At 32.5% G+C, this 25,503-nt stretch overlaps 4 protein-coding genes across 5 annotated transcripts; 2 read left to right on the top strand and 2 right to left on the bottom strand.

Annotated features, from left to right (window-relative positions):
• Positions 1-842: 842 nt before the first annotated feature.
• LOC114189697 (alkaline ceramidase-like) lies at positions 843-2,622 on the bottom strand. Of its 2 annotated transcripts, XM_028078343.1 has the most exons (3): positions 2,552-2,622; positions 1,780-2,089; positions 843-1,412 (listed from the first exon to the last, which is right to left on the bottom strand). In XM_028078343.1, exons 2-3 carry the CDS (start codon positions 2,031-2,033, stop codon positions 899-901), a joined length of 768 nt encoding a protein of 255 aa, XP_027934144.1. In that variant the 5' UTR covers positions 2,034-2,089; positions 2,552-2,622; the 3' UTR covers positions 843-898. The 2 variants fall into 2 exon arrangements, with proteins under 2 accessions (XP_027934144.1, XP_027934145.1); XM_028078344.1 differs by lacking the exon at positions 2,552-2,622 and having other exon boundaries at positions 1,780-2,153.
• A 212-nt stretch (positions 2,623-2,834) lies between these two features.
• Positions 2,835-8,511, bottom strand: LOC114190265 (long-chain-alcohol oxidase FAO1-like). The gene is made up of 3 exons (XM_028079078.1): positions 8,157-8,511; positions 4,948-5,220; positions 2,835-4,843 (listed from the first exon to the last, which is right to left on the bottom strand). The coding sequence occupies exons 1-3, from the start codon at positions 8,370-8,372 to the stop codon at positions 3,110-3,112; spliced, it is 2,223 nt and encodes a 740-aa protein (XP_027934879.1). The 5' UTR covers positions 8,373-8,511; the 3' UTR covers positions 2,835-3,109.
• A 6,920-nt stretch (positions 8,512-15,431) lies between these two features.
• LOC114189891 (plastid-lipid-associated protein 6, chloroplastic) lies at positions 15,432-17,180 on the top strand. The gene is made up of 4 exons (XM_028078612.1): positions 15,432-15,785; positions 15,864-16,100; positions 16,516-16,642; positions 16,727-17,180. Exons 1-4 carry the CDS (start codon positions 15,561-15,563, stop codon positions 16,939-16,941), a joined length of 804 nt encoding a protein of 267 aa, XP_027934413.1. The 5' UTR covers positions 15,432-15,560; the 3' UTR covers positions 16,942-17,180.
• Positions 17,181-21,811: 4,631 nt separating this feature from the next.
• On the top strand, positions 21,812-25,435 carry LOC114189775 (kinesin-like protein KIN-10A). Its single transcript, XM_028078462.1, has 5 exons — positions 21,812-22,667; positions 23,329-23,484; positions 23,571-23,678; positions 23,757-23,867; positions 23,982-25,435. The coding sequence occupies exons 1-5, from the start codon at positions 21,987-21,989 to the stop codon at positions 25,242-25,244; spliced, it is 2,319 nt and encodes a 772-aa protein (XP_027934263.1). The 5' UTR covers positions 21,812-21,986; the 3' UTR covers positions 25,245-25,435.
• The last annotated feature ends 68 nt before the right edge of the window (positions 25,436-25,503 follow it).

Below are 25,503 nucleotides of genomic sequence, written 5' to 3'. Positions count from 1 at the left end.
ACATTCCTAACCGCCTACTTTATTAAAGAAAGTTATACCATTAAAAGCAATGCAATGGTGTCAACCTCTGTTTTGGGATCCAGGTAAAATTGGTCTAAACCAACTTAATATAAAATTATTTAACAGTACATGATTTTAAATTTTCTTAAGAAACTTGAAATATTTTTTTTTATTCTCCATATAAACTTTATTGATATCTATTTCTGAAACTTTAATTGAAGTACGATAACATGCTTTGTTGTAATTTTATATGTATTTTAAATGTTAAAAACCTATAAATTTATGTTTTAATTTAGTTTTCAACATCACAGAATTATGACATTATACTTTTAACATCATTTAATTATTATAACAATTGTATTAATACTTCACAGTTGAACTATTGAACGATGAATAAAACAGCCTGTCCAGTTGAAAAACCAGGCTAGTTTTAAAAACATTGGTTTAGTTGCAACTATATTTGCACTCAAGACTTTCTAGCAACTATTCAAACCTTTTATCACTATACTGATCTAACGAGTTTTAAAGCAGCATCAAACTGAGTTTGAGGTTTAATGCTCCACACAAATAACATACTAAATCACCCAGAAAGGGTTAAACAAAATTTTACATAAATATGTGGGATGATTCAACTAAATCCAACAACAACCAATATTACAAAATTTTTGGTTGTCATCAATGGAGTTTTGCCGGGATGTGAAACAAGCATCGAGTATTGTGGCATAAGTATGGTACAAGTCCTAGGTGTAGAACAGAATATCGAAAAACAAATAAATCATTATGTAAACCACTCTAAACCAAAAAAAAAAAAAAAAAAGAGGCCAAGAACATTGATACCTAACTACTCTTTACCCAAATGTATGATGACTGAAACATTTTCATCTTGTATTGTTTTCTTTTACTGGCGTTTTGGCTTCTCAATCTTGACATAGGGCAAGACACCCATTACATGGACAACTTTTGGAGACCAGGCAAGTTGTTGAGCCCGACAAAACATCAAGAATGTGTTTGCAAAGTAGGAATTGAAACCCATGAAGATATGCCACAAAGCATGACCTTGTGGATTAATTGGCCAACTAGAAATTTGCTTGCAGAAAACATGATCGCCTATCCAACACAAACCTGCCAATAGAAGAGTAACTGCATACAGCTTTCCCAGGCGCTTTGCAGGCACACAATCAGTATAAATGTAATACTTGTACATTCTTGGACTGCAGAGGAGGCAGATAATGATGTAATGAACTTTGAACCCAATTCCAAAACGCACCACCGAATGAACAATGGCAAAGATAACACAATACACAAATAGGAAGATGGGCATTGTTCGAGGATAGTGCCAATCCGGGGAATACAGGATGTACATGTATAGCAGAATCTCCCACATCATAGGAGTTTCATCGCTCTGTTGTTGCCTAAATCAAAGTGCAACAACTCAACAATAAATAAATACTCACCCAAAACTTAACAATACATCATACTCTCTTTCTGAGCCAGGAAAAGCAGTGCCAATTGTTGATAAATGCCGGAAAAATAACTCAATGTTTTCTTCATGTATACCAAAATCAATATTTTGACCTGATATGAGACTAATGTATGAATATGATGTGGCCATTGCAATCACCTTAAATAAGAATTCTTCAAATATTCACCCAACGTTTATACAAAATGCCAAACTCATTTTGCATGACGCTGAATAACTCAAACAACATGAAAAAGTAAAAATCACCAAACAAAACTTTATATAAGTTGCTGCAGAAATTGATAGAGTTCAATACTTACACACGCTGTAGCGTGGCATGGTACAACATGCTTCCAATGGAAAGTGCCATAATTGTTACATAAAGAATGCAAAATCTTTTCTCAAACCGTTCTCTATAAGCATTTATAAGACCGACAAGAGCCAAAAGAATGGTTGGAATGGTGGATATTGTGTTATAAAATTCTGCAATATAAGATGAATATTCGTAATTCTTTTCACAGCAATCTGTAGTTGATGTAACCGGACCCCAGAAGCTAGACATTTTCCTCTCCATCTGGTTTATTTGTTTACCTAATTATCTGTCTTTAAAGCTGCAGAGCTCACAAATTCCTGCAAAATCATGAGGCAACGTCAACATGCCAAAATACAATCAACCCCACAACACAGAAACCTCAAAATCCTTGCAACAGAAACTGGAATAGCTATTAGTGATTAAAATACATATTAAAGCAATAAAAAAAGTGATTAAAAAATATTTATACTTGGAAAGATATTGTAAGAACCACGCAGATCTCATTCTCTCTTCTCTTCCTGTCTCTAACAATAATAAAATTCGATGAGATAAGCGGAGGGAGCTTCCCTAAATCAATTTGTCATCTCTTTTATTTTATAAAACCTATGTTAAATAAACAAAATTTATTTGAAGTAAAACATGTTTGATGTTGTTGTAACACAAAAGAATGTGATGTATCCGATAGAGGCACAAACGGATGGTTAGCAGAAGGTGTTTTTGAGAGAAGCAGACAATGAAAGAAGGTTTCATTGTAGAGAAGAAGATGCAACCGTTATTACCGTTACGAATTGTGATTCATTGGTGTCAGAAAATGGAAACAGAAGAGGCTGATACGTGTCGGACACATGTGGGTCGTCGAGTGTCTTGCATTTTGGATATGGTAAAGGTGAACCAGTGTCTTGTAAACTCTAATTAAGGAATTAAAAATAGATTTTTTGTTATCGAAACAGGTAAAAGATACATTTCTTTTACGATTTTTTTAATGTTTTTATATTATTTTCAACAAAAAAACATCTTTCATTTCTTAACCAGTATCCTAAATATAGAGGGTAGGTGTATCTCTGATATTAACCATGTCCAACTCTTTATATCCATGTGAAAAGTTCCTTGTTTCAAATGGCACATTGAAATTGACAAGCTGAAACGAATAAGTGACATTCTGAGAAATGATTCAAGAATCTAAACTCAAAAAATTGGAAAATGGTTATAATGTAACTAATCACATGCTTGTTCAAACTTCCAAACAACCTATTGTAGTGTGTTGTGGCACCATAATTTATTCATCTACATTGGCAGGGGCATGGTAGGTTGTATAAAAAAGAACAAAGAATCAAACTTTATCCTGTTCCCAGAAAAGCTGCAATTCTCTTGGCAACACAATATGCAGTAGATTGTATAGTAATCATGGGATTCACACCAATTGCAGTTGGAAGCAAACTTGCATCACACACAAACAAACCTTCTGCTTCCCAACTCATCCCATTTTCATCCACTGCACCTTCTTTTTCACTCATCCCCATCCTGCAACTCCCCATCTGGTGTGCTGAACTATATATACTCCATTTTTCTTCATGTGACATTGACCCTCCTGTTGCATATATGGATTCCACAAACCTCTCCAATTCCTTTTCATTATTCTCATTACATTCAATTCTCTGTCCGTCACTTCTATGAGTACCTACCTCAACAGCACCAGCTGCTATAAGAATTCTCAGTGCCTGCTTCACTCCATCCTTCATATTCTCTTTGTCCGATTCATCTAACTCATAGTGCACCCTACCCTCACTCCTTACTACTCCACAACCCTTGTCCCTGATGATTGTGATCAGATGAACAGTCCTTGAATATTTCAGCATTCTTTCTTTGAAGTCAGGTCCAGACACCCAAGGAACCAGTGTAGATAACGCTGCTGGCCCCAGTGCTGGAGTTTCAACTATGGCTTTCACTTTAGAGTCCTCGGATACCACCTTATGGACAGAAGTTATTATTCCCCCCTCATAGCATTTACCCTTCAGATCAGAATTTGAGTCTGGAAAATACCCCCACGTCATTAGCACTGGATGCATATGAAGATTCTTTCCGATGTGCTTGTTCTTCAATCCACTGGAGATCATTAAAGGTGGCGTCAGAAGCGCCCCACAGGCTGAAACTGTGACTTTGGCCTCAATTTTCAGTTTCCGAGTGACGTTATTTGTTAAAACATTGGCCATTACTCCTAAGCATTTCTTTCTTCTCACTCTCCCTCCCTTGTTATTTTCCAATATAAATCTTTCAGCTTTGGTTCCTGTTAGTATCACTGCATCGTGATCCACAGCATCAACGAGCCATGTGACCTCTGTTCCTTGTTTTTCTCCTCTTGTACAACCGTAGTTGCAAGACCCACAGTAATGTCGTTCTGATGAGTTTCTTGGCACGTAGTCAACTTGAAGACCAAGATTCTTGCAACCTTTTCTGAGAACTTGATTCTGGAGCCCTTCCTCCTCACACTTGTCGGTTACACCAATCCTTTTGCACACCATGTCCATGGCAGAAAGGTATTCATGGCTGGAAAAGATTGATAATTTGTGGTCTTTTTCCCATTCCTTAAGCACACTATCTGGTGTTCTAATAGATGCTGCCCAGTTAACAGCAGATCCACCACCCACTGTTGACCCTGCCAGAATCGCCATTTTTCCATCCCAGGATGCAAAAGTTCCTCCTAATTCATAAAGCTCGTTCAAAGAAGGCCCTTCTAGAGAAGAATAATCACTGGAGGCATAGTAGTTACCCTTCTCAAGAACCAGCACCTTCAAGCCTGAACTTGCCAGAATAGCAGCTGCAACTCCTCCCCCACAACCAGACCCAACAATTACCACATCACACTTTACTCCAAGGACATTGTTTTCAGCATCTATAGAAACTTCAAGACCTTTCTCAGCAAGAGACTTAGGCAGGCTCCAATCACTCTCATTCGCAGCTTCCACTATTCCCTTGTCAAGAGGCCTCTCTTTCTGAACCATGCGCGTGATCTCATCACTGTCAACCTTATATCCTATAGCTTCCCATGCTGGGTTTTCACCCTTCTCATCACACTGCATACAAGGGAATATTCCATTACTAACACAATTAGTAACAAAGAGGGAAGAGATATATATGATCATGAATGAGAAGTTGTGAATGAAGAAAGTGGCATGACCTGAGAGAAGAAAACAAAGAGGCACAGAACTTTGACGTAAAGGAATGCAAGTCTAACAGGTGTGAGGAAGCGATGCTTAAACCATTTCTGCAGAACCTTTTCTCTGTTGTCCAAAGAAATATTTGAGTAGTTGTGGATGCAAGGCCATTTCTTACTCAGACAGAGAGTCCCACACAGCAACAAAGTGCCCAACCTTGTTGACAGCATCCATAGGATCAATCTCACAAATATCAATGCTTCTTTCAGAGCTCTTTTTATCAGTATATCTGCACACTGTGCACATTTCACATTTTAGATTCTACCATTGAGTAAAACTAATGTTCCTCTTACTTATGTTATCTGAAAGTTCCTTAAAATTGAAGAAATTCTTTTATATGTATGACTTTGTTTGATCTTATTAGCAGTGTTTGGTAAAAAAATTGTTGGAGCTTTTAATGTTTTTTGAGACGCTATTTGAAGTGACATTTTTCTATAGTTAGTTTTTCAAGTTACTTGGAGTAACATTTTTTAAATTGTTAACTTCTTACTTTTTGTATTTATTTATTTTTTGTATCCTTTAAATAATTATTAATTTTCCTTGTTAATCTTTTATGTAAGTTTAGTTATTTATTGACTTGATTTTTTTCTTCCATTCTCCTTTTTTTTTATCATACTATGAATATTAATAATATTTTACATTAACTCATTATTATATTTCAAGAAATTAATAATAATATATTTATTTTAGTTTTGATATTGTTTTTATAATATTTTATGTTTAACTATTTGCCTTTAACCAATATATTAACACTACAAGAAAATGTACAATTTTAAAATATATATTTGTGGATAAATATATATATTTTTTAAAATGTGTTATTAAATTTGTGAATAAATATATATTTTAAAATTCATTAAAAAATTAGTTAATAAAATGAGTGGCGATTTTTCTGTTAAATCTGAGAAAATATTTATTATAAATTAATTGAAAATGAAGAAAAAGAAGAAAGAAGAAGAGTAGAAGGAGAAGGGAAAAGAAGAGGCCGAGAGAAGACAATGGCAACAATGACAATGACAAAAACAACAATAACATAAAAGAAGGAAGAGTAAGAGGATGCATGTATGCAAGTCCAGATTTTTTATTAATTTTTTTAATGTTGTCCTCAGTATTAAAAATACAGTAAATTAATATTTTAAATATTTTTTTAATATATTTTAAAATATTAAAATTAATGGTAATCGATGTATTATAAAAACATAATAGAAAAATAGTACAGAAAAAATTAACAAAAAATCCAAATTCCATACAATAACAACAATGCAGTAATGACCTACAACCAATGAAGAGGAGGAAGAAGAAAAAAAAAGAAATGGAAGAAGAAAACAGAAACCAAAACACAATATTTAGTTACAGATTTTGATGATTATCAACTATTTTTAGTTGTATGACAAATTCTTTTATACGAAGATAAAATTGATCGATTAAATATTTCACTAATGAATTTTTGATAGTCGGAAATATTTTTATTTATCAAAAAAGTATAATGATCACGGATAGATATTATATTTTTATTTAGTTAACAATTTTTTTAAGTGTAGTTAATGTAACAAAAAATATTGCATATGCTCAAGTACATATTATATTTTTTACTTGATTTTTAAACTTGATTGAATATGTTTTAAAATATCAGTAGTAGTAACAAGTGGATGGATGAGCCGATAGAAACTCATTAACTAAGGAAGCAGAAGTCGGTAGATTCATAAAAAGTTGTGATAAAAAATATAAAAATGATAATAATCACGAATATCATTCAATTCCATTTATAACATATGGAGGAGATGCCTTCTGTCTCCTTCAAATAAAAATAAAATATAACAACTTTGTTTATGGATGGGTGAGGAAGAAAAAGTTTTCTTTTTATGGAAAAAAATAATTAAAAACTCTGAACATTTAATACAGTCATATACAATAGAAATAAACACAAAACCTGAATGGTAGAGGTGTACTGTTACTGGTTAGGTGGAAGTTGAGTTCAATTTATCTTTTTAAATATTTTAACAATTAAATTTCATTGGATTCTTGAGTTGGCTTTATTAATTAATAATCTAACTCCATTCAATTCCATTATATTAGGTTGGGTGGACTTAAAGGAAGAAAAAAATTATTCATTAAGAAAAATGCACCAATATAAATATTTTTTAATCATTATAAGATAGTGAAAATATTATAATATATATATATATATATATATATATATATATATATATATATATATATATAAATCATACTTATTTATATAGTAAATATAATAAAGGTTTTTTTATAATATTGTTAAACAAATATTAAATATTTATTATTACATCGAATTGAGCTGGATTTTTATAATTTAAAATTCATGATTTCATTATAACTCAATTTTAGTTGAATGTGTTAAATAAAATTCAATTCAAATATCAAAAATATAACTGAGTTTATCGATTCGTTGTAACTTCTTAATACCTTGCTTGGCTAATTAAATTGTTTTGTATATATTTAAGTTACGGGTGAGAAATTATTGCATAGTTGTAATATTTCTTACAAACTGAATATAAGTAAAAAAAAGTTATAAAGTGTGAACTAAAATATCATTATATTTTAGTTATATTATTTTTTATTTTATATATTTTTAAAATGTCTTTTCATATGGTTTTAATGAAATGGAATTTAAAAAAAAAAATACGTAAATGATTAATAAAATTAAATAATTAAAATTAGTTTTGAAATTGGCATAAAACTTAACTAATTTTGAGTATATTCAAAGAACTTAATCACACAACATCAAATTTTTGTGAATCAGGAAAAAAAAATTGAAATTGAAAGAAAAAGAAAGTGGTAGACGATTGTCGTCTTCAATGTTGAATAGTAACCCAACATGCACTTGCTAAGGATACCATAGAAGATGTGACAAAAACGTTAAAAAAATGCAACTTTCAAGGTTAATAATTTTGGTAATGCCACCGACAAATAAAACAAAACAATATATGAACCACAAGTTTTTGAAAATCTTTCTCTCTATCTTCTCCTACACATGCGTCTCTGAAGATTGTTGTCAGTTTCTAACCCTCGTTCTCCCCATTCAAAATCAATCCCACACAATCTATTTGATTATGGTTCCATGAACAAGATAAATATTGAACTTTCTGGTATCATTATTATATAAAAATAAGCAAAGAAAGATGTGAAGTGGTACCTGTTGAGGGACGGAGAATTCAGAGGCTGAAGATTTCCAGAAATGTTGCACAGCTTCGCTTTTCGTGCTGTGTTTTGTTGCGTCCAAATGTTCCAAGTGCAGAGGAGGAAACAGAGCCTCACACATGCTTCTAAGTGATTCCATCTCAGGTGAAGAAAGAGAATGTGTAGTGTGTCTTCTTCCTCCTCTCAGCAAAGGATGACACTCTCTCTTCATCTCTCTCCCTCTGCAAAAACCACCACTCTATGCTATGCAATTCAGTAATCAAGATGTGTTGTATTTATATACACAGAGTGCATGCTTTTCTTCTATCATTAACCAAAGACAGGTAAGAAAAACTATAAAATAAACACTAATATGCTTCCACAAGAGTGTAGTTTCGAATGGAACGCCTTCCATTTAAAACCCTTTTTTTTCCAAAATCAGCTAAGTTGTTTAGATTATTTATTATGAATGTAAATATATATATATAGTATGAATAAATAATTTTTTTTAAATTATAATTAATTTATGTATTCTTTTAAATCTAATTTTATAATATTGTTGAGAATTTAAGTGTGAGTCTAAGTCACACATCAAATAAAAAATGAGAAAGTTGAGACGAAGACTCATAAATTCTTTGTCTTAAGATTTTTGATTAAAAGTGGTGTCAATCTCTTAAAGATGAGTTGGATTAGACTAATGTCTTATTGATATCGCCTATATATCTAACGAAAAAAAGTTCTCACAAATTAAAATTTTGTTTAAACTGTAAAATAAAATTCAGTTTTTGTATTAACTCAATTTAATGTATGTGCTTTATTTATAAAAAAAAAATTATTTCCTTGTATTGTAAAAGTTTATAACTTTAATAAACTCTGTTTTTTTGTTATAAAGGGAAGTTACTATTTTATATTTGATTTCTGAAACTTCCTTCAAGAAAATTTGCATTCTAAAGTAACATAACTAACCCTACCTCAAGTTAAAGGCAGAAGACTGAAATGCATGAATCGGTATAAATTTTAAAATGAATGTTGGCCTATACGCTTGCATAAATATTGAAATAAATCTTAACCACTAAGTCAATCAAATATAGCTTCTTCTTCTTTTTTTCTTGATTTGCACCAACTACCAAAACTATTGTCATGAAGAAGCTGTATTGATTGTTACTGGGTACATGCCAGAACTTTTGGTTAAAATGTTTCTTTCCCTGCTCTTCTCTTTCCATCCAAAGTTAAAACACAAGTATCTATTTAACTTAGTTGAGAAATCCTAATATACATTTAAATTTTATATTAAGTCAAAATAAAAAGATTTAGTATATGCAAAATTGATGAATTTATTATTTAAAATTTTTGAGTAGTGAATTAAATATATGAATCTTCTCGAATCTCATTATTTTTTATTTTTTTGGCCTACTTCTATACGTCATTCTTTAACTATATTTTAACAAGTTTTTGGAAGCGAAGGGCACTCAAGAATTTGTGGCAGTGCAGCAGTGAAAGGTGAAGAAGGCATTTGATGATTGTAGAGGGTCCTGTGGGAGAGGGCATGAATAGTACAGTGTCTTTAGATTCGTTAGCGTACGTAAAATAGCCCCTCCTCCAAAAATAATTAAATAATACCATCTTTTTAAATCAATATCTTAATATATATACATATATATAGTTATAAATTTCACATAAGTTAGATATAAAAATGATTTTTTTTAAATTATATAAATTATTCGAAGTTTATATTACAAAATTAATTATTTGTTTGAATTTATCGTGTTAGATCATTTGTTAATGTATAAATATATATATATATATATATATATATATAAGTTAAATTTAAGAATGAATTTGTGTTATTATATTATACATAATATATGATTCGATTTAATTACTCAGATGATACATACTTTGGTATGAGTGTATCAATTTGATAATGATTTTTTTATCCGCATAAGTCAATTTGGTTTTCAAAATTAGAGGTATGAATTTCCTTTTTAAAAAAAATTATGTTTAAAGATAAATTTTGTTAAGTATATATGATTTTGTTGTAAAGAAGTCATCACCATCCTAGATAACATTTATCATATTGAAGTGAAGTTATACATTCATTGTATGACTTTAGTGTTAATTTGAAGTTCTAAGAATCAACAAACACCTCAATTTTAATGAATTACATTTAATCAAGGTTGTGCTTGGACAAGACTAACACGACTTTAAGTCGTGAAGGTAACAGATAACTTCTAAAATATAGAAACACATGTTTTATATGATAACATTTTTTGCCATAATTTTAATATTAATTTTTACATATGTTTATGAAAGTTAATTTTTTTAATCACTATATTCTTTTAACTAATATTAACAGAATTTTCCAATTGATGTCAAACACTTTTTTTTTTACTTAATGTCAACTAAGGTTATATGTAATTCTATTAAAAATTATTTAAGATTTAATTATATTTTTAACTTTAATTATAATTAAAATACTCAAATCAATAGTTAAAATTTAATAAATTCAAATTACTTTATTCAAACAAATTAGTTTAAAAAATAAATAATCGTTTTAACAAAAATCAAATTTAACATATTTCTTATATATATATATATATATATATATATATATATATATATATATATATATATATATATATATTAGAAATTACTAAATTCTTAATCCAAAGGCCGTAAATGTCACGAATTGTCTTTCCTAACGTTTTAAGATCATCAAGCTTTATATATTTGCCTTTTCTTTATGATTTAATATTATGAGCTTTTATTAGCACAAAATAAAATTGTACAACACTAATTTATTGATCCCAATATTTTCTTTTAAATAGTTGAGGTCCCTACATTTGAGTAGACTGCAGGTCTTTTATAATATAAATTATTTATTCTTAAAAAAAAAACTAATTAGCAGCTTTTAAATTTTTTAAAACAAATTATATATACATATTGACAATTTGGGTAGAATGAACTATAGAAGAGAAGGAAAAGACTGTGTGTATTAATTGCACCCATGTTGTTGCCCAGAATTGAGTGAAGTTGTACTTTGAAGAAGTAGAGTTTAAATAAGTGTGAACAATGCAAGAGCTTTTCATTAAAATCCTCTTCATACACCAATCAATGAAACACCACCAAACGGGTATGTATATTTAAATCAATCATTGATTCTCCCATGCCCTTTTATATTGGTCAAATAAAGAGAAAATAGTATATTGTCAAAACGGGTAATTTGACTCGAGCTGGCTTGACTTACAACGGGTTGATCATTTAGTGAGTTAATCCAATCTGTCTCACTTAGTAATAAGTCAAACAAATTTCAACTTGACTCAACGTAGATTGGTGGGTTAAATGGGTTGGCTCACGGGTTCATTTAATTCAAAAATACAACTTTTTTACTTTTTTTTAGTCAAAACTAGATTATAATTCTAATTAAAATCTAAATAAACTTTAATACAATCCAAATACAAACCAAAATCACAAAAATACGAAGTCCAATTTAACAAAAGAACACTTGTGTAACCCTTTATTTGCGGGTTGGTAAGCCAACCCGGCTCACTACGGATTCAACCCGGGTGTGTCAGGTTAAAAATTAACCTATATCGAAATTTGTAAAAAAATTTCAACTCAACCCAACCCAAACTTGTGATGAGCCGAATTGACTTGCGGATTCCAACCCATTTTTACACTTAAAAAATAGAAAATCTATTTTGATGTTATATGAATATAATGATCCTTTATTACTACCATAGCTACTCCTGTAGCCACATTTAAAAGTGAGTTGTGCACTTTATTTCTTTCAACAAATTTTACCAATTTGTCGCACTCTCTTTAATGTGAACACCTAGTTAATACGTTGCAGACACACATCATATGAAATGGAAAAGAAACTATGTCACTATTCTTTCAACTCACTATTATGTTCGAAATATATACGTTTCAATACGTGAGAATGGATCGAAAATCCTACATTTGATTACAAATATGATAAATTTATAACGCATAAATGAATACAGCTTTATCTTATGATATACTTTTATAAGATTAAATTATATTTAAAGTTCTCATTATTTGTTAACACACGCTTCTCATTATATTATCATTAGACTTGAAGCATGACACAAGTTTCTCACTTTAATTTGGCTTTGCTTTATATATATATATATATATATATATATATATATATGTGTGTCATGATATATTATCTATGTAGATACTAACAACATTTTAATTTGATAAAAGAGCAAATTAGAAATATTAAAATTAAGGAAATAATTGAAAGAAGTTACGTAAAGGATTATGGTTCTCATCTGTAAGGACAATATGTATTATTATTTTTGTTCATTTCTCTTCCTCTTCGTAAGAAGAGAAAATCAAGAGAAAACCTTCAGGTGTCCTATAGATAGAAGATCAGGTACCACTCGTTCATCTACATTATTTTTAATAACTAATCAGGTATGCTTTCGCATTTTGCTCTTAATATATTGGGAATAATTTATTGTATGATATGATTTGATGTTCTTTATGATTGGTATGTCAATATGCATAATCTAACACCTCCATGACAATTCCATCAGAGTGCTACTGGCACACTTTTTTAGCAATTATTTTAAATTGGCTAACATTTATCAAAAAAATTAAAAAAACATAAGAGACTTGTTAGCATATGTCCATATTGTAGGTTTGTGTTTTTTAAACCATTTTAAGGTATTTATAATTCTCTAATATTGGATTTGTATCATGTTCTGTTCATTGCTTCCACTGTGTGCTTCATTTTTTTATTTTTGTTTTATATTTGATTTGGTTATGACGACTTGTTAAGATGATTATTTTTTGTGTATTAATGTACACATGTTGTTCATGTTGTCAGTGAGTCTATTTTAGCTCCCACAATAGTTCATAAGGGTATTGTTCTTTGTTTTCTCATGTCTTTGGGGCATTCAGTTTCAGTTTCTTTTGCTTTCTTCTACGTCGTCTTTAAACTTGCGTGCCTATTGTGATGTGGATTGGAACATGATCGCGCCATGACTTCGACTACCTGTCAGATTATTTGGCTACGTTGGTTACTTGCAGATATGAGTGTCTATTTGAAAGATTTTGTGCCTCTACATTTTGACAATAAAAGTGTTATTCATATTACTTGCAACTCTGTTTTTCATGAACGAACTAGCATATTGAAACAAATTGTCCTTTTACTCGTTATCATCTTCAACTTGACAATATATCTTTATCATTTGTTCATCAAGTCGTACTTCATTTTACGCTTTCATTTTTTATTTTACAAACTCTCAATGGATTTTGTTATAGCATTGTGAGCTTGAAGGAGTGTTAGCATAGATTCATGTTTTGGGCCTATTGACTTGTGACTTCTAAGATTAGCTTTGTGTGTATTTGTTTGTTTTTTACAATACTACACAATCCTCTTCTTCATATATTTATTTGTTTTCTACAATACTGTCATGATTAAATAAGTTATGAAATCCACCAAATTTTGTGATAATAAATTTCAATTATAGAAATATGTTTTAATAAATATTGGGGGCTTCTCCCTGCACCTCCAAACATTCTCCTGTACCCTCAATAATTACCCTTTTGACCCTAATCAAAAGTATGAAACGGATTTCAAAATTCGTTTCATAAATTTTCATGTTTTTTTATGAAATGAATTTCGGAATCCGTTTCAAAAAAGTATGAAACGGATTCTGAAATCCGTTTCACAAAAAAAATAATTTGTGAAACGAATTTCGGAATCCGTTTCAGAAATGTATGAAACGGATTTCAAAATCCGTTTCACAAAAAAAAATTAAAATTTGTGAAACGGATTTCAGAATCCGTTTCAGAAATGTATGAAACAGATTCCGAAATCCGTTTCACAAAAAAAAATTGTGAAACGGATTGTTTCAGAAAAGTATGAAATGGATTTCAAATTCCATTTCAGAAAAGTATGAAACGGATTCCGAAATCCGTTTCTAGAAAAAAAAATTAAAATTTGTGAAACGGATTTCGGAATCCGTTTCATACTTTTCTGAAACAGATTATGAAATCCGTTTCACAAAAAATATATTAAAATTTGTAAAACGGATATCGAAATCCGTTTCAGAAAAATATGAAACGGATTCCGAAATCCGTTTTTAAAAAAAAATTGAAATTAAAAACGTGGTTGTCGTTAATATCGCTGAGGGAGGGGTCAAAGTGTGGCGAAGGAGGTTGAGCTGGGGGAGGGTTGGGGGAGGCCCATGGAGAGGGCAGGGAAGTGGGTGGAGGAGGCGATGAGGAAGGCGACGTCTTCGCCGGAGGGGCAGGAGGGAGAGGAGAGGATGGAGAAGGAGAAGCGGGAGGAGAAGAAGGCGGTGGAGTTGGTTTGGGGGTGAAGAAAACAGAGAGTCAAAAGAGTAATTATTGGAAATACAGGAGAAGGTTTGGGGGTTGCAGGGAGAAGCCCCCTAAATATTTTATGACAGAATTTATTATTGGCTGCAAGTTGGCAACACCGACGATGGACCAAAAGAAGGAAGGTCCGAAAGGGCGGATTGATGGGCTTTTGTTAAAAAATATCCTTGAGGTATTATTTTCTTCTGCACCTCAATGTTGTTTTTTGCACCTTTATAGGATGTGTAAAAATAAAATGTCATAAGTCTATGGCATGTTTTTCTACGTCTTATTTTGCCGTTGTCCTTCCAGTTGTATCTTATTTGAGTCCTATGTCTTTTATCTCTCAAGTTTTTTCCACTTTAATTGTTATTCAAAAAGTAATTTTAAAATTATACAAGTATTAAAAAAACTGAAACATCAAGGTGAGAATTTTTATATTTATAAGAATGTATAGAAGATGAATACGACTTCAAAAGGAATCCATAGCCTTTGCTTAGTCAAGTTATCTCACTAATATAATTAAAAATTGCATTCAATGCAAATGGTATTTTATATTTTTAGGCCAAGTAAATTATGATTAAATGACTTACAAGTCAAACGTGTTTGAGATATTTCGGCAATTTAGGTTAATGTTTAGACACATAGTATCTACCTTCGAATATTATTTACTATAATAATGGTTTTACATCTCTATAAATATATACTGACATTATATATATAAATTTTACATAAAAAGTCTTTATCGCGAGTATTTATCAATGATCAATAATATTCAAGTTTATTCAAATTTCTTTTTCTTTTTTTAAAAAAAAAAGTAGGCAATGCATAAACAGTGGCTTGATTTTTAATAAACATTTAAAAAAAAAACGTTAAAGCATTACGTGGCACTCAGAGGCGACCATAGAAAAAGTCACACCTCTTTCTGTCAGCGTGTTCCATTCAGACCCCGTTCTTCTGTGTTTGGCCTGTCTTTCTCACCCAAATCTCAATCACATACCTTCTACAAAAATCTCTTCCAAATTCCACACTTTCCCATTCCCAAACCCACCCTTTCTTCATGGCTTCCCTCAACCTTCTTCCCCACCCTCCACCCTTTTCTTTTTCCTCTTCTTCCTTTCACAGATTCCGATGCAACACTCTTCTTCTCGCGCCAAAACTTTCCCAGCGCAGGCCTTCTTTTCTGGTCAAATCTGCCGTGGGCGTGGCTGAACCTGCTGCATATTCTTCCGGCTACGCTGGGGACACTTCTGATTCCATCTCCTCTCTGAAGCTGAATCTGCTGGTGAGTCGGCATCTTAGGATTGTGGTTTTAGTTATGGTTATGTTTGTTATGGTTGAGTTGAGCATTAAATAAGTGCAGAGTGCTGTTTCTGGGCTGAATAGAGGTCTTGCTGCTAATGAAGATGATCTGCGAAAGGCTGACGGTGCGGCTAAGGAACTTGAGGCTGCTGCAGGACTTGTGGATCTTTCCGATGGTCTTGATAAATTGCAAGGAAGATGGAAACTCATATATAGCAGTGCATTCTCATCTCGAACTCTAGGTGGTAGTCGCCCTGGACCTCCCATTGGAAGACTCCTTCCCATAACTCTTGGACAGGTTTCTTCACTTCCCAACCAAATTCTAGTTCAAGACCTCTTTATATCCATTATTTTTGCCTTATCTCTTTCTCAATGTGATGTGAGACCTAACACTCTACTTCCTCTTATTCGAAGATGTCTTGAAAGGACTTTATAGTTTCAATACCAATCACTAGGATAGACATTTCTGAATTTACGTTATGGCTCAATTCAACCCCAAAATTTATGCCACAATAAGGTTACCCCCATTTATATACATCTCTAGTGGGGATCTCTAACAATGTTAGACTTTTACAGATTATGATATATTTTCTTGTTTATTTTCTTGTCTGTGCTATGCATCTGCGTTTGTTTACAATCTCAGCAAGTGTTTTCCAATTACTAGTTATGTTATGCATAATATTTATAGCATTCATGCATTTTTGTGTTGATAGGTTTTTCAACGCATTGACATCTTAAGCAAAGATTTTGATAACATAGTGGAGCTTCAGTTGGGTGCTCCATGGCCACTACCACCCCTTGAAGTAACAGCCACATTGGCTCACAAATTTGAACTTATAGGTTGGTTTTATGTTTCATGCTTTTGCAGTATTGTACAGTCCTGAGAGTGGCTTTTAATGTTTTGTGGTTTGGCAAATGTCCCAGGATCTTCAAAGATAAAGATAGTATTTGAGAAAACCACTGTGAAGACAGCTGGGAATTTAGCACAGTTGCCACCATTAGAGGTGCCTCGAATTCCGGATGCATTGAGGCCTTCTTCCAATACAGGAAGTGGTGAATTTGAAGTTACATATCTTGACTCAGATACCCGCATCACAAGAGGGGACAGAGGCGAGCTAAGGGTCTTTGTGATTTCTTGAGTTTTTTCTCAATGCAAACCTCAGTTTTTCATCTTCTTGTCTTCTTTTTTTCTTTATTCTTGATACTATTTGTTCATAGTTCCCCAAAATTGTAAACAAGAATTTATGAACGGAAGTAAACACCACTGTAACATGTATTTACGGATGGAATGGAACTAAACCTTCTACGTAAATCCAAGTTTAAATGTAACATATTTCTTTCTTAAGGAATAACTGTTTACACGTCATTCAATTATGGACATTTGAGAGAGTTTCATTTCAGGTTTAGACTCTATTCACCTTGATAGACCATAACTAAAACATCCTTTAGGCAATCAAATTCAAATCCATTCTTTTACAGCTTAAAATTTAAAGAAAAATATTTTTAGAGAAACGACAAATTAAAAATTGATTTGCATTGTTTCAACCTGATGCTTCTTTGCCCCAGTGTAGTATTCTTTGGAATCGTTATGGCCCTGATGTTTGGGGCATGTCTTTAAATTCATGATCATGACCTATTTGGCTATTTCATCTGTCTCTTATTTTGGGGGTAAGGGCATTATATCTTAAATTCAAAAGTCCATCTTAGATGTTTTTTGTGAATTAATCATGGAGTTTGCATTTAATTAATTATATTAATATTGGTTGCTTATATGATACATTGAATTCATTGATATTTGCATATCAATTTTTTTGTTCAAGAAACCTCAACGTCTTGCAGCAACGATTTCGTTTCTTATTAGAAATCACATGGAAATGAAACATATAGATTTTGTTTGAAACAGCATATGATGAAATCTATGGCATATACATTTTATTTGAAACAATAATTGTACATCTAGAAGATTATAAAATCAAGAATGAGGGTGGAATAATTTACAGAATTTAATGAGATTTTGGATTTGTGATGGTCTTAACATTCTTTTAAGACTTAGTTGTGATTGTGATGCTTCCGTGGCTAGTCAGATCATGAAATATAGTTCATTTTCATTTCAAAATCATTACAAAAATTTTAAGTTATATTATTTTTGAAGTTATTAATCTTCTTTCTAATAAGGACAAGGACAGTAATTAGAGATGACAACGGATCAGAGCGGACACGTATAGTGTCTACCTGTAACCCGATTCGCAAGAAAAATATCAATCCATTACCTGTTTGTTTACTTGTCAGGTATCTGTTTAAAAATTACATGTAATTTTTTTTAAAATTCGCAGATACACGTGGATACCCGCATACCCACGAATATTTAGAAAAGATATATATTTTATAATTTTTTAAATAAAATTATAAAAAAATAATATAAATTAAATTAAATTATAATTATAATTAAATTTAACCTAATAAAATATATTTCTAATTAAATTTAACTTAATAAAATATAAATTAAAATTTAATTTTAATTTTTTGCGGGTAACGGGTAGCCGCGAGTACAGATAATATGATACCCAATCCCAACCCATTTATAAGCTAGTATTAAAATATCTGCTACCTGCGAGTAGTAACTATCCGTCGCAGATACCTCGGGCACGAATATTTTTGTCATCCCCAAGGATAATGAAACTATTAAGATTGATATAACTAAGGGTTTTGATACCATTAATTGATATTTCTTAATTCAAGTCATGGGTTCATTTGACTTTCATTTAAGAACCTAATATGACAATTTTCATATATTAATTGACTTAAGGTGAATATTATGATGCAACTAGGATTTATCCTATTTTAGCTATGTGGTAGCATTTTTTGAGAAAGTTTGGTGAATATGTGGGGTGGTATTTTAGTTTTTAAGAGTACAAACTTATATTTATCACCACTCATGCTTTGAAGCATGCTTGGAAGAAACACTTTTAGAGAGTTTGGTTGGAGAGTAATTTTACGTCAATTTGTCATAATTTATTGGATCAACGAATGATTCTTTACGATGTTAAAAAGAGATGAATTGATGCTTGTACTTTTATAAATATATTCAAAGTAATATAAATATTAAATTTAACCTAATAAAATAAAATAATATAATAAAAAATTGAGACTAATACCAGCTCCAATGTTTTCGTAATTACCCATAAAATTATTAAATATTTTCAAACACTTTTTTTTTTAATTTCACATTAATTATTTTGGTCATTGTTTATAACTTCGCCCGAGCTACAATGACACATGTTACTTTATTTAACGTCATTGCAGTTTAAAATGTAACATTGAGCAGCAATAAATTGAAATCCATATTCATCGTGCTAATTTGAAATGAAATCAATACAATTAGGAAAGAATTATAAAAATAATCTACGATAAAATAGTAAAGGGATTGTAATGTCTCAATTTAATAGAATAAATTTAATCAAATAAAATATCATATGTTTATGGTATAAAATAGAGTACCGACATAAAGTATATAAGAGTCAACTATTACAATTATCCATAATATACTGAAAGGAATACTCAAAGACACAACACAATACCTTGAACATAGATTAAACCTGAAATAGTGGGAAATTAAAATATCTAGTTCATAAGGAGAAAGGTTCAACAATGAGTAGCAAAGAAACCAGGGAGCCTAATTAAACAACAACATCTTCTACCACTCTCATGCAACATACAACCAAAGAATAATCATAAGGGTTATCACCCAACCACACACACACAAGGTTAATCCCATCCCAAACACATCCCCAGACTAGGATCTCCTACCACACTCACCACATAATTCATTATACTCTATATGAGTGTGTGTTGGGTTATATATATTTTCATATATATGGTTTGTGGTTCCATATGATTATACGACATTAGTCTTACACATATAAGACCTTTGAACCATTTTAACCCCAAAACCTTAAGGCAATGGTGTTATGAGTTTTTATTCTTATATAGTGTTTAACTTTGTCTATTCTATCCAATGTGGGACTTTAACTACAAGAAATCTGTTAATTACCGACGAATTTGTGTTGATATCGACGGATCTTGACCGTCGATAATAGCTATTTTTTTTGTAGTGTTTGACTCACACTTGGACTATTTCCAACAATCTCCCCTTAAGGGTGAGTCCCTTTTGGACTATTCCCAACAGTGTGAACGATTATCAGAGTTCAGAATACCTTCTTTTATCTAGACATCTCTTATATCAAGGCATACACTAACCACACAATTACCAAAAATTTCTCTTGAAACTTTTTCATCATCAACACTCCACATTTTATTTCAGAACATTATCATCACAAGCTAAACACATCAAGTACAGGTCAAAAACAATGTCATATCATTCATGCATAGCTTCATACATCATATTTTTAACATTAACCCAGTCAATCACAAGTTAAAATAAGGAATTAAAATTCTGCAGCAATTCTCGCTTAAGCTAGACTAGTCTCGCTTAAGCGATAGACTGATCTCACTTAAGCTAGACTGGTCTCCCTTAAGCTAGACTGATCTCTCCTAAGCTAAAATTCGAACAGAGAACAAAGTGAAATTCTGCCTATTTTCGCTTAAGCTAGACTGATCTCGCTTAAGCTAGAATGACAGATTTTCACTCATTTCAGTATGCAAAAACCCAAAATCCCAAACAACAAACATCAAAATAGCATTTTAAGCACGAATCAAGACCAAAAACACGCAAGACACTTAGAAAAAAACATTAAAGTCATAGCTTCCCTTACCTTGACAAAAGTTATTGTAAAGGGGAACCCTAAGAGGAAGAAACACTAGAACCTGAAACTGCTTAAGGAGTTAGAGGAAGAATGTTCGGTGAGCTCGAAGTAGGAGTTTGCACTAGCCCTAGCTTTGCTTCTGCTTGAATGGGTATAAACAACTAAGTTAGAGAAGAACAAAACAAAACTGTGAAGAGTAAAGAAATTTGGAGGATGAGCTATGGTAGAAAAGCTGAATAGTTTTTCTAAAAGGCCAAAAGCAAGAGGGCTGACTTGGGCCTCATCACTTAGCCTGGGCCTAACTCAAGAGGTAAAAAGTGGGTCTCACAAGTATAATTACTGATTTAATCTCCTAATTTGTTGGTTTGGTTCGATTTCGTTTTTTTATTATTGGTTTGTTCAATTTAGTCTTCCAATTATTTAAAAATGTTCAATTTGGTCATCTTCATTAAGTTGGAGTTAACACTATACAAGACACGTGTCAAGCCGTGAAATTTTTAATTTTTTATTAATTTTTTAAAAAAATTTATTGTAAGAAATAACATAGTTTAAGTATTTAGGTGAAGTAATTTGATTTATTTATTCAAAAAAATTAGTGTAACATGTATGTATAAGTTATAATTAAGCTTATTTAAGAATTTAGTATTAAATAGGAGAGTATTTAAAAATAGTTAAAAACTAGTGATACTAAATTGAACAAAAAATTTAAATAGAATAATAAATTTAAAATAACTATCACCATTGTCACATGCCACGACGGTAAATTGTCACGTGACACGATAGTAACTTGACACGTGACAATTTATAATTTTTTAGAAAAATAAATTAAAAAAGTAAATAAATAAATAAAAATTTCATGATTTGACACATGTTCTGTACGAATACGGTATTAATTCTACCTTACTAGAAATGACAAAATTGAATTCATTTAGATAAATGAAAGATTAAATTGAACCGAACAATAATAAATAATAAATTCAACTAAAAGAAAAATAAGAGAATAAATAAGTAATTATATCAATAGTAAATGCAAAATAAGGGTTATGTTCAAGTTTCATTTCTGAAGAAGATCCAATCCAAGAGCTGAACGTCCAAATTTTTATTTGGAATCGTTTTGCGAGTTACTTATTTTAGGTCATTTTCATTTTGTCCCGTGAAAAGATAAATTGAAACACATATAGACGTTGTAAACTGTAACGGCTACATTTTGTTTGAAATTTCAAAACCCTCGGTTGTTTCTTCTTTCTCTACCGAATATTTTCATTTTCTTCATTTCCATATTCTACCTCTTCTTGCGGTATTCTTTCTCGTTTGTGATACAAAATTAGATCGCAGATTCAACCCGAGAAGTCAATTCAATCTTTCTTCTCAATTCTTTCTTCTCATTTCAATCTTTATTTCTCACATTCAAATTTTCCACTATGGCTCCAACCCCTTCTTCCAAACAAAACTACTCCACCCAGATGAAGACTCCACAGTCCAAGCACCGACTCAACTTCCATGGCCCCAAATCAACACCGCAAGTACACCCTTCTCCCAACCCGAATTGCGCTGCAAACAAGGAACCCCCTCCTGAACACCCAATTGAAGTAATTGCCAGAATCCGTGATTACCCAGATCGAAAGGATAAGCCTTTATCTGTTCTTCAAACCAGTTCCAACTCGAGTTCTATCCGGGTTCGAGCTGATTTTGGGTACCGGGACTTCACCCTTGATGGGGTTTCTTTGGCTGAGGAAGAGGCCCTGGATGTGTTCTATAAGAAATTTGTGGAGTCGAGGATCAATGGGGTTAAGCTTGGGGACAAGTGCACCATCATGATGTATGGACCAACCGGTTCTGGGAAGAGTCACACCATGTTTGGGTGCTCGAAGCAGGCAGGGATTGTGTATAGGTCTCTCAGGGACATTCTTGGAGATGGGGATAATGCAGATGGAGATTCTGGGGGTGATTCAAGAGAAGAGCATCTCGGGTTGGGGACTTTTGTTCAAGTCACTGTTTTGGAGATTTACAATGAGGAGATTTATGATCTGTTGTCCACCAATGGAGGAGGTGGGGGAGGAGGATTTGGATTTGGCTGGCCTAAGGGTGGTAGTGCTTCAAAGGTAATACAATCCATGTTACTTCGTCACTTTTTTTGGCTCGTGTCTGCAGGTTTATGTGATCCTGATTTTATCTGAGAACTGTGACTTGTCTTTAGGATTTCTACTTGGGTTGCTTTCATTGTATACTCATGAAATTTTCATCATGTTACTTGGAAAAAAGAAAACTTACTTTCAGGGCTTGTACGAAATTGGCTGGCTAAACATTTATTTTTTGGCTCATTTGTTCTCAATTTTTGGTGGACTGTGTGTGTGCTACTCTCTAAAGAAGGGTTTGTGAAACTTTTCTTTCCCCAGAAAAAAGTTCCGGTTGTTGGTATTCTTTTTCGGCAAAAAAATAAAATAAAATCCCTTGAAAGGAAAAACATGCTATCTAAAATTTTGTAACACTTTTTTTATGTTCCCTTTCAAAGCATAAGGAACTGATTGCCTAGTGGAATTTAATTTCGGATTGTAACTCATTAAACCAGTGGTATTTTTCTCTTAGATCATCATGGTCATTATCCGCATAATGAAACAACTATCAATTTTTGTTTTCCAAAATAAAATTGTCTGTCATTTACAGATGTTAGTTTTGGAAGTATTAGCTGAACATTTTTGATTTGATCGTCTGTCACTGACATATGGACGGCGTCCTTTCTTTCTTTTCCTTTTGTACTTGTAGGTGAAACTTGAAGTGATGGGGAAAAAGGCCAAGAACGCTACCTATATATCTGGAAATGAAGCAGGGAAGATCTCAAAAGAAATTCAGAAAGTGGAGAAGCGGAGGATTGTTAAAAGCACACTTTGTAATGATAGAAGTTCCAGAAGTCACTGCATGGTATGATAGCATTCAGGGAAGGTTCTGATTAAATTTTTTAAGCCCCTTTTATTGGCAATTGATTACATATCTTCTATTTTGACCAGGTAATCCTTGATGTCCCAACTGTGGGAGGGCGACTAATGCTCGTAGACATGGCAGGATCAGAAAATATCGAACAAGCTGGTCAAACTGGATTTGAGGCCAAAATGCAGGTAATCTTTTTGCCCTTTTCATTTTCTTTTTCTGAATGATGTAGTTCTCTACTGATTCTACTGGCAATGAAATTTTAGACTGCAAAAATCAATCAAGGAAATATAGCGCTGAAGAGAGTGGTGGAGTCCATCGCAAATGGTGATTCACATGTACCGTTTAGGGACAGCAAACTTACCATGCTTCTGCAGGTAAATATTATTGTCTTTCTTTATATTATTGTCTTTCTTTTCTAATTCAGTGAAATGTAGATTCATGTTCTTATTGATGCAATTCGAGTATTTCTTCTACCTTTCCTTTTTAAGGATTCCTTTGAAGATGATAAGTCAAAAATTCTTATGATACTGTGTGCAAGTCCTGATCCTAAGGAGATACACAAGACAATCTCTACACTTGAATATGGGGCAAAAGCAAAATGCATAGTCCGTGGTCCTCATACTCCAGTGAAGGATGACGAATCCTCTTCTGCTGTCATTTTGGGATCAAGAATTGCTGCAATGGATGAATTTATCTTGAAGCTACAAATGGAAAACAAGCAAAGAGAGAAAGAGCGTAACGAAGCGCACAGAAAGCTTTTGAAGAAAGAAGAAGAAATTGCTGCATTAAGAAATAAATTGAACCTGGCAGAAGAAAAAGGAACTCCGCCAAGTGAGGAGGAAATTAACTTGAAGGTAAATGAACGCACTCGGCTTCTAAGACAAGAGTTGGAAAAGAAGTTGGCTGAGTGCCAAAGAATGACCAACGAGTTTGTTGAATTGGAGAGGAAGAGAATGGAGGAGAGGATGCTGCAGCAGCAAGAGGAAGTTGAAACTCTGAGAAGGAGATTAGAGGAAATTGAGTTGCAGCTATCTTGTTCAAGGCAAGGGGGGAATAGTGAGGAAAATGAGTCAAAAGACATGGAATCAAGTGGGTTTATGAAAAGACTATTGCGCGTTTACAAGAGTGAGGAGGATCCTGGAATGGTGAAGTCGATGGATTTGGACATGGATGATCAAGAACCCCTTGGCCGTGAAGTGAACATCGTTGGAGGAGTTATGTGTAGGACTGATTACAATGTTAAGCAGCAAGACTTTTCAAACCTACCTTGTCCAAATACTTTGAATGGTGGAAAAGATGATGCTCATAATTTTGCACCCAACTTTGGCCAAAGGGTATGCCTTAGTACAGTATATGAGGAAGAGGGTGAAGGAGATGAAGACAAAGGGGGTGATGAGGAAGTAGAGAAAGAAGTGATAGAAGAAACCAAGGTATGTAGTGTTGAAAAGCCAAGTGCTGCAGGCTCCTTGGCAACATTAAATCTGTCGAACACAAGTCCAAAGAAAGACGATTGTTGTATCAATGTGGATGACAAAGATCTTGGGCCTTCTAGACTACTGAGAATTCAAAACATATTCACTCTTTGTGGCAATCAAAGAGAGTTGTCCCAGCACATTGGAACTCCACTTCCCACGAAAAAGATAACTGGTGAAAATTTCGAGTTTTCTCCTTCCAAGACAACTGACAAGGATTCCGTTTTCAAGATCTCTAACAAGGAGAACTTCGAGCCACAAAATGTTCTGGGAAATTAGCTCCGATTGTGTCTGTACTGGAAAACGAAAAATTTGTACAACATATGATGTTTCCCGCTGGAAACGTGACTACATTATCTAACCTTTTGGTATCACTTCTGTCTTTTTGCGGTTTTCATCGGTCTGTAGTTTGTGTACAACTTTGTTCTATAAGTAGTATATCTGTCTCCCATTCTTTGTGTTATTTATTCTGTTTGATTTGCAAAGTCAGTTTATAATAGAAGCATTTATATGATCTTCCAATGGTTTCTAGGTTCAA

Source organism: Vigna unguiculata, chromosome 7 (genome assembly GCF_004118075.2).
Source record: "Vigna unguiculata cultivar IT97K-499-35 chromosome 7, ASM411807v1, whole genome shotgun sequence".
Lineage (NCBI taxonomy): Eukaryota > Viridiplantae > Streptophyta > Magnoliopsida > Fabales > Fabaceae > Vigna > Vigna unguiculata.
This window is presented reverse-complemented; position numbering and strand designations above follow the sequence as displayed.